We start from the raw sequence: 9,797 nt of genomic DNA, 5'->3' as shown, positions 1-9,797 counted from the left end.
GGGTGATATAGAAAAAGATGATCAATAATATAGTATAATTTAAGAAAAGAAAAAAAAAAGTTTAAATAATAACAAATGTACACTAATGGCAAAGTTACAATATTTAAAAAATATTGTAACAAACACTCCAACACTTTAAAATGTCATTTTACTTATAACTTATGAACAGAAAGTCCAAAATGAGTTGGACACAGCAGACGCAAGCATGTATATGTAAAAACAAGCTCATATCATAGCAACTGCAGTGAATATAAATTCTGCACAGTGGGATTCCAGGGCGTCATTAAACAGCTGCTTTCTCTCTCAGCTGATGGCAGGTGAAGATGGAACCTGCAGCTATTTGAGTTTTCATGTATTTTCACGCAGCAACACCCACACTTCACACAGTTTATGTCATAGAATTTTCATACATTTTGAATATCAAAAATATTTTTCAAAATGATCCACTGATTAAAGGTCAAATCACAAAAATATAAATGTCAGCACAGAACTTTGAAGATGCAAATCCAGGGACAGTTATAACTATTTATGAAAAGTGCATGAACGCCATAAAAGGGAAAAAATAAATAAATAAAAATGCACTGAAGCCACTATCTACTGCCACTATCTCCTATTGACTGTCCTCTGTGCGTACAATACAACAATGTGTCTCATGCAGTCAAAGAACAACATAAGACTGCACAATGAACCAGGCACTTAATGAGAAACAGGGTATTTATTGCACTCACTAAAAAACAGAAAAACCTGAATGCACTCCTTGTGTGCAGCTACAGTGCAACAAAATCATGTTGATGATTGCAGCAGAGGACCAGACAAGAGGAAGGAGGTTTTCTTAAGTTGATGAATGGTGAGTTTGGTGCCCCAAATGAGCCATAAGTAATCCAGATTCTGATTAAAGCTTTGTCAGGCTATTGGCTTTTCACCAGCTTGTGTGAGTGCCCCTGACCCCACTGAGTTATGTTCTGTGGACAACATTAAGTGAGGATGATTCTCTTTCTTCACAAGTGACTGGTAGCAATTTATATTTTATAGAGCCACAGGGACATTTAACTGGCGTCGTGTGCCATTTAGTGCTACTTATCCAAACAAAAAAGATTTAATGACTTATCCATCAAATCTCACAGGCAGAAATGACTTTGAAGGTTTATTTTTTCGAGCATAAACACATCTGCGATAGAACGGCGAGGTGCGTGTTTCATGTTTGATCTGGAAGTGTCAAGCAAACACATGATTTTTTTTTCTGCATTCTATATCAGTCACTGTGGAAACACAGGTAAAGCCACCAGTGCTGTGGCGAAGCATTGACAAAGGCTGTCAGGTTTTCAGGCTAATTAAAACCTCAGCTTTACTCTGTTCCCTGATCACTCCTCACAAAGACCCTTGAGTGGCATCAATGAGCACGCTCAGGCTTAAGTGAATGTTTACCTCCCCTAATGACTATCTGTCTCGGTCCTCTCTGCTACTCGTTGAGGTTACACAGACTCATGCAGAGACGAGACCTCAGCCCGAGGTCTGTGTACCAGCTGTTTGATGACACAAAACTATTTGCAGGTTGTTATTATTTTACTGTGTGTAATGATTGCCGGACAGCAGTGGCTCACTATGTTGCTTGAGACAAAAGGAGAATGTTAGTTGGAGCCTTTTGCCCTCTCTGCTCGGAGCTGCGTGTCCGTTCTGTCGTAAAAAATTCAAGTCAGGCGGACGGAGGAATCCGAACTGCCAACGTGTGTGAGTGCGAGAGTGAATTGCTCTTTATCTGTGTTTACGCTGTGATGGAACGATGGCCTGCTCTGGGTGTTTTCTTGCCAGCTGCTCCATTTCAAGCCGGGACACGCTATACACACCTAAATAATGAAATCGGTGGTTTACCAGTAAATCCTTGCTGGTTAGGTAATCTGGAGCTGACAGAATGAACTCCAGGTTTTATGAAACACCAACGTGAATGTATTTGTAATTAAAGTATGGCATTAAATTAACCTCTCATAATTAAAAATCCTGAATTAGTTAAGCATAGTACAAAAATCAATTGCTACTCTACTTTTACCTAAGGCTATGCATCAGATTTTATAAGCTGTTTGGGTTTTTAGTATAATTTGCAAAATATATAATAATGTAGGTGACAAACAGTAGAGCAAAATGTGTAATATTTTTCTCTTAAACTGAAATTCTTCTTATTATTATTCTTCAACTTGCATTTTTTATGAACACTTGGAGGCAACAACCTTTCAACACAATACTGCCTTAAAAGAGTAATGTTAGAGCGCCACACATTAACATTCATTTAGAGTTCAGTTTCTTCCTATCTGGCAAATATACATCCCATATTCACTCTTCTTTAAGCTCCGGTCTGGTCTCCACCAGCTCCTGAGGGAAATATCTCAGTAAAACTACAACTATAAGCTATAAGATATCAAAATGCTCAGTGGAGCCTGGTGTTGTGATCATTTTTTTGTGGGTTTGTCACTATAGTGACCTTTTGTCACAATAAATAGTCCTGTCAGCTGTTGTTCATATAAAGATGTGAATCAGTGCAGCTTAGAGTATAATATTTGAGCAAAACACAATTTAAGATATGTTGGTTTCAGTTTGATTTAAATAAACTGTTGAAGTTATTCTATCTTGTTTTATGTCATATTTGGCTTATGTTTGGATGCTTTTTATCTGCATTACCTCTGGCTGAAAGACACATTATTTTAGGGCCAATAACGGTAAACAACTCCACCACAGACAGTGCAAAGGAATAAATAACCACAAACATTATATTTCTACTGATGCATACAGTACACTCTGCGGAATTTGAAGAAGCATTTCTTTATAATGTGCACATTTCAAAGCCCCTGCAGGAGAAGCCTGGCTGAATACAGCCACCAAGGTTCCGCTGTTGTAGTTTTTGGTGACTGTGGCCTCAAAGAGCGTGAGTATGACTCTTTGTTACAGGTCACTGCTCGGCTGCTGTGACCTACACATTGTGTGCACCTTTCTGGAGCCATAATGAGCACTTTGCTGTGACAGTGTCTTTGATTTTTTTTTCATCCTTTGTTCGCTTGGTTTACATCTGGTCCACACGGGGATCCTTATGTTCCATCAATTGGCAATCAATTCTGCAGCCTTGCCCATCTTTCTTTAAAAGAAATAAAGGAGCACTATCGCCTGTACTCACACCACAGTGCCCACACGTAAACATATCAACTTTTGCACACAAACACACTCACATTGATGAAAGATTTATTTGAAATTGTTAATATAAGCTGTGGGGACCTGCTTCCACTCCGTGCATATGAGTTTTGGGGCTCTGAAACCTGAAAACAGTGTTCTAACAACTGCCTAAAATGCAGACCCATGGAAGTAATGAGCCATAACACTCTCTCCACTACAAATCATCTTTTATTCAAAACTTTAAAGAAGAAAGTTAAACCTGTGCTTGCAGACTAACTTGAAATGGTCAGCTACAATGTAGCCCTAAAATGCATGGATCTAGAAACAACACCACTGACCAAAGATTGTCTGTTCCTATTAGGTGCTTGTCCTTCACAAGTCGTTATGGCTTCAAGGCAGGGTCAGAAGAAAAGGCACCCAATCCCAAGACATGATGATGAAACCGTGACAAATCAACTCATTCTTTCACTCCAGATTCTGCAAGTCGCTGTGCCACGGGATTTCAGCTTCTCTTTGAGTTTGGGAGCTAGTGAATCTCGCGACTCAATGGTGCTCATTTCTCTAATCCAATCCCTGTATAAAACCTCCCTTTGAACGTCTACAGAAAAGCTGAAAGGCAGCACATATCCCTCCCTCCGTTTGCCTGCTCCCTGCCTCTCTGATCCGCGCTCAGTGTCCGACGCACAAGCGCGCGGATAGAGCGGGGATAGAGCAGATCTAATTAAGTTTGCTGATGGTGAAAGTGATGATTATTCTGCAGGAAAAAAAAAGGGGGAGAGGGAGGAAGAGGGCAAAGAAGATAACGAGAATAACTGCAGGGGGCTGAATACACCCTCTCCTCCTCCTCCTCCTCCTCCTCTTCCTCATGATGATGATCATCATCGCCACCACAACCATCATTAAAGTCATTATTCAAATGATTCAAACTTTTTCGGGATTCATTTGCTCAAAGATAATATCCATTTTACCACTCTATATTTAGTAGATTCTCTCTACACCCAATAGAGCCCCGGAATATTAATTTTATTAACTCAAATTCCATTGTGATAACTATTCCTCTGGGTCTTTTCATAACTCAGCTTTCCCAAATATCCTTTAACTCCAAGTGTAATTTCTTTGATAAGAGGTTTTATTTTTTCCCCCGATTTTTATAAAAATGGATTTGCCATTTATCAGCAGAATTAAACACGGACAATAAGAAGAGAAGGGAAATCAGCTGATTAAAAATAACATTTTATCCCGGTTTCCTGCAGTTTTTTTTCTTCCCTTTCCTCCGATTTTGTCTATAAATTGTGTTAATCTGAACTGCAGGTGACATCGATCGGTTCTCTAAAATGAGGCATCTAACTCCAACACAGCAGTATCCTTACTGACCATTCCCTCACCCAGCCTGCCCCCCCTTCTGAACACCTCCTACTCTCACTTCATCCAGTTACGTCCCAGCCAACCGGGAGTGCGCTCGCTGCTGGAATAAATTAAATTGCGGCGGTGTGGTACAGCAGGGAGGGAGAGAGCGCCCCGAATGCCATTCACACATTCCGTGCGCTGGGAGTCCAGGCACCGTCAGCAGCAGCAGCAGCAGCAGCTCTCCGTGCGTCCTGCATGCGCCCCGAGCGCGTCTCTCCAATCAAGAGCAGAAATGAGTTAGAGAACAGCAGCTCGCCACGCTTCCCACACGCGGGTGGTCCCTGCGCATCCACCGAGTCCCAATTATACGAGTTTGTTTAAATAATAAGTCTACCTGGAAGCTTTGACTATCTTAACGCATCGTGTCCGCTGCGCCTCATTCCGTTGGAGTGGACCTACAGTACCTACTGCGCATCGTCAGAGGCTCTCCGTTGGAAATATACCTCTGTGAACAAGAGAAGCACGCTCTGAGGACCTTGGATGGCATCCTCTGTTTTGCTGAAGTTGCGCTGCCACTGATTGTGCGTCTGTTTGCATTTGTGGCAATAACCTCTCCCGAAAGAAGTCCTTTTTCCAATGCCGCCCCGTCTGTGCGCTCAGCAGAACCAGAGTTCACGGTCCGACCAGGGGATTTTGCGGAGACTAATTCCGACCAGTCAAGGACCACAATACTTGCAGAATAAGGTAAAGACCACAAGGTTATATGTATATAGGTTATCTATGTAATTTTTAAAACTGTAAGTAAAATGTAGTCATATGAAAATAGTTTTATTAACAAAACAATTTAAAGACCTCATTTTTAAACATTATTAGAATTATAATGTACAATAACCAGACTGTAGCTATAATAATCTCTAATAAGAGTGGCCCATGATTTCTGACCGAACACTACTTTAAAAATAAAACCCCTTCAGTTCACCTTTATCCCTCCCACGCCCAAACCAACATTACAACCTCATGTTCTCTGTGTCCACTTTGCCTCACATCTTCTCCCTCTTCCTCTCCTCCCTCCCTCCAGCAGGACTCATCTGGAGTGCAGGGAGAATGAGGAGTCACCGGGGCCGGGGGAAGCAGCATGAGTGGCCCGTGCATCTCCATTAGACTGACGGCCCTCATGTTTCTATGGAAGTGGTTAACACTAAGCCTGCTCCAGAGCTGGTCGTGGGTAGGGGCTGGTGCGGCGGACTCTGCCGGGGCGGGCTTCAGCGGCTCCACCGGGCCCCTGGGCTGGCTCCTGTCGGACAAGGGTCCTTTTCACAACTCGCAGGAGTTTGTTGATTTCACAGAGCGCTACCAGCAAGGATTCACCACCAAGTACAAGATATACAGGTGAGAGACGGTGGACGGCACTGTCAGGGCTGAATGCACTGTCTGCAAAGCTGGGGTGCCTGAAAAGAAGGTTGTTTGTAAAATCTGAATCTCAGCCCAAAATGAACCAAATGTAGCATCTATGGCATTATTTAGTCTCTGATTGTTGTGGCCCTGCTTGAGGGGAAAATACACTTTTCTTTACACTATAAAAGATCCAGATTTAGTAGGTGGCAAACTGTGGGATGAAACATTGAGAAGATTACTTAGGGGAGTTTTGCATACAAATGAAAGCTCTGCGTGCATTCTGTATAGATGCAAGCCTCTTTGGGTGCGACTGCCTGCTTTCCCCTTTTTTTGTGGGCAGCAGAGACATATGGTTTGAGTATGATACAAACTCCCAGAATGGTGCATATCAGTGGAAACTCAAAGTGGAGATACCGCAGGAGGGTTTGGGCAAAGCAGTGGGACATAACAGATATCTGACTGAGCCAGTTGATGTGTGACAGTGGGTAGACAGGATGGCTTCAGAAGTGTGTGGTGTGAAGTATAGTGGGTGTGTGCTTAGGAGCAGCAGGGTATTGTTTGAAAGCATGCTATGATGTATGATGTCATTTTTCTTCAGATCTTTTGAGGCAATAGTGAAATTAAAGACAAAACAGAGATACATGCGCATGTAATTTGAAGTGACTGTCTTCTTTGTTTGGATTTATGGCATCCTCTTTTAAAACTGTCTATTTAACAAAAGTGGCAATTCTAAATATTGCACCTCAAAAGAAGGGATGATCTCTTTTTTTCATTTCACACATTCCCTCAAAGTTACCATGAACTTGATGGATTTACTGTACATACACAAGAAAAAATGTAGTACCAGCAGCCAAGGTCAAGGTCCCTTTATAGGCTGGGAAACTGCTCTGATTAAGTGAAACCTTCGCCTTGATAACGCTTTTTTTTTTCTAATGAGAATAGCCTACATGAAAGCTGGTTCACTGATTTTATGAAAAGTTTTTAGCCGACAACCACGGCAATAAGCCTCCTGGAGGATACTGTACATTATGTCTGATGGTGACAGGATGTGCATACTTGAGTGTCTGTATTCGCGGCTGTATGTGCCAGGTAAGTGTTTTGATACTCTGTGATGAGAGTGATGTCGGAGTGTCCGCAGCCGTGCAGTGGAAGAGCTGTTGCCAGCGGAACAGAGGGTTGACTGACACTGGCATTTAGTAGCTGACAGGGGTGACAATGCCAGGCAAAGATAGAGAATGTAGCGCTGTTGGCTTCCCCACATCCATCATTTCCTCCCTCACTGCCTCTCTGTTGGTGTCTTCTTTCGAGTTCGCAGGATGTCTTCATACCTCCATTCCTCCCTTCTTGTTTTCTGTCCTCCTTCTGCACCCCACCCAAGGCATGCAAATCCAACAGATATTTGCATATACATGATTAATAGTTTTACATTAGTAAAACTCACACAGACTTTCTTTTCCAGAACTGTAACTCTAAGCCCTTTCGAGCATTTTTTATTTTTTTTTTAACCTACAGTGTGACTTATATTGACCTCTATCGGGAAATATCTTGAAATGCAAACTTGACAAGCCTATAACAATCCTTTCCCCTTGGGCTACACTGGCCTTTTCAGTTTCCTCTGAAAAATAAGTCTGCTTGCTAATTAGTGCAAAAATCCACTAGAAGCTCAAGTGAAAAGGTGAAACATCTTGATGGTAAAATGTGAAATAATGTTCCTGCATTGTCATTTGCCTTCTTTGGCTTGCAAAACAAGTCTTTTTAGGCTTTAAATATCTTCTAGCAGTAGCTCTGTCATCCATCGCTGAGCAGTCGAGGATGCTGAGAACTGAAGAGATCAGAAGTACCTTCCAACTGAAATGGGATATGCAGTTATTATTATTATTGTCATTATTATTATTATTATTTTTGGTCCAACACAGACTCATGAATTTTAAAAGTCAAAGAAAAATGCAGACAAAGTAATCTTTGAGTCATTTGTATTGATCAGCAACACTGTTCTGCTTCGTGTCAACACTTTGCAGCCCTTTATGGGTCAGTAAATGTCTTGTTATTGCCTTTTGAATTGTCACCGTTACGCATCGTAATCCAAATCCAAACCCCAAACTGGCCTCATGAGGAACTGAGGAGCAGCCAAAATGTTCTCTGTTTGGACAGATTTCCTCAGTGCTCATGCAGATTTTTGCTCCTTCAGAATACAGAAACAGCAAACACATACAACACATGCAACGCACTGAAAGACACGCAACGAGAAATAGCGATACAAAATTAGTTTTAATTATCCACCAGGTTAAAAGAAGGTTAAATAAAAACATTAAAATCTCACCCTTGCCTCTGCCTCTATCTCCATGTCTATCTCGCATTTCCTCTCTTGTTGCCCCCCCCCGCTCCCTCTTTCTCTCTCCCCCCTGTGTCGAATGATCTCAAACCAATTGCTCTCTCTTGCTCATAAATATTCTCCAGAGCTCAGTTGGCCTTTCCCGTCAGGGGACAGGGGACAGGGGATAGGGAGTCGGGGACGAGGAGGAGTGCTGGAGGAGTTAGAGTACAGGAGGGGAGAGCAGAGAGGAACCACGGCGTTACCTCCCCCTGCTGGCTGGTCAATGCAACGGAACAGCTTGTGGTCATCTCCAATTATAATTAGGAAAAAACTGAAAAATTGAAAAAGAGTATTTTTCAAGGTAGAAGTTGAAATATGTTACATTTTTTACACTAACAACGTTTCATCTTTTGTGTGGACTACATTAAAGGGCAGATTAAAAAGCTTAGGGATTCACAGCTTTCTGTCACAGCGGTGTCCTGTGAAGCATTGTAAAAATGTGATATTCAGACTGCAAATCCACCGAGTGAAGGAAGTTTTCACTTTGCAAGGTCTGATCAAATACAATAATGGGAGCGATAAATTAATGGATTCAGCGAATTCAAAAGCGGTGAAAAACAGGCACAGGGGCACTTAACGGTATTACTTCCACTGTGATTGCAGAAAAATGCACCTGTTATGTCAGGCATAATGGCACTTTTAAAACACCTATTCATTCACTCATTCTTTGTCCTCTTCTGGTGAGGGTCACAAATCTCACAACAGCTTTGTGGCTTTTATTTCATACTGCAAGCAGTCAGCTGGCTCCTTGTTTACTCGTCCACCTTGAAATTTATTAAAAAAAAATGAAAATAAAAAAAAAAGCACAAATGAAGCAATTAACAGCTTTTCTCTGACTGCTCTTCTTGTTCACACCGATAGCACCAGGTTAAATGAGAAATATGCAGTTGCAAGACGTGCCACAAAGGTGGAAATGAGTGTAAAAGGAACAAAAGCATGTTTCATTTAATAATTTAGAAGCTTGTGGTGTTGTGAAATCATCTCTGCGAATCTGAGAAGCTGTTACTCTGTGATTTCTTGTGTGTAGTCGAGCCATATCCACAGACAGAAGCATATTAGTCAAAATGTCACCTCCTCCCTTCTTCCTCTTCATGGGCCATAACTTTTATATCACGCCTCATCTCCTGTGTTTTCTCCTCTCTTTTCTCCTGTCAGCCCACTGGCTATTACATTGACTTCATTTGATGTAAGGAGTCGTCTCTCATAATTATGGAGTGATTAGTGTTTCAATTATATGCAGACATGTTTGTAGAGAGGATAGGCTGCAGAGGCATGATGTTATAATACCTGTCATTTCGCTTAGCCCATTGTGCTTCATCCGTCTCATGTTTACGACTTTGCTATTGTGTTTTGAAATCTTCAGATGGGAAAGCGCATTTAAAAGAGATTATGAAATGGGTTGGAATAAATGGCTATGCAGCTCCAATGAAAAAGCGATGAAGAGAAGAAAACAGAAGCAGCATTAAGGAGCATGAGACCATAATGCACTGCAATGCAACACAATACGATATTAAACCGTATTATA

The 9,797-nt window shown here is 41.6% G+C and overlaps 1 protein-coding gene across 1 annotated transcript in view; it reads left to right on the top strand.

Moving 5' to 3' along the window:
• The first annotated feature begins 5,210 nt into the window (after positions 1 to 5,210).
• brinp3a.1 (bone morphogenetic protein/retinoic acid inducible neural-specific 3a, tandem duplicate 1) overlaps positions 5,211 to 9,797 on the top strand; it is a 59,266-nt gene continuing 54,679 nt past the window's right edge. Inside the window, exons 1-2 of the mRNA XM_008295508.1 lie at positions 5,211 to 5,247; positions 5,582 to 5,892. Of these exons, the coding sequence (XP_008293730.1) occupies positions 5,639 to 5,892 (254 nt within the window). The 5' untranslated portion in view covers positions 5,211 to 5,247; positions 5,582 to 5,638. The remainder of the gene's footprint in view (positions 5,248 to 5,581; positions 5,893 to 9,797) is intronic.

The sequence above is a fragment of the Stegastes partitus genome, unplaced genomic scaffold (assembly GCF_000690725.1).
Source record: "Stegastes partitus isolate 25-593 unplaced genomic scaffold, Stegastes_partitus-1.0.2 Scaffold23, whole genome shotgun sequence".
NCBI classification, from domain to species: Eukaryota; Metazoa; Chordata; class Actinopteri; family Pomacentridae; genus Stegastes; species Stegastes partitus.
This window is presented reverse-complemented; position numbering and strand designations above follow the sequence as displayed.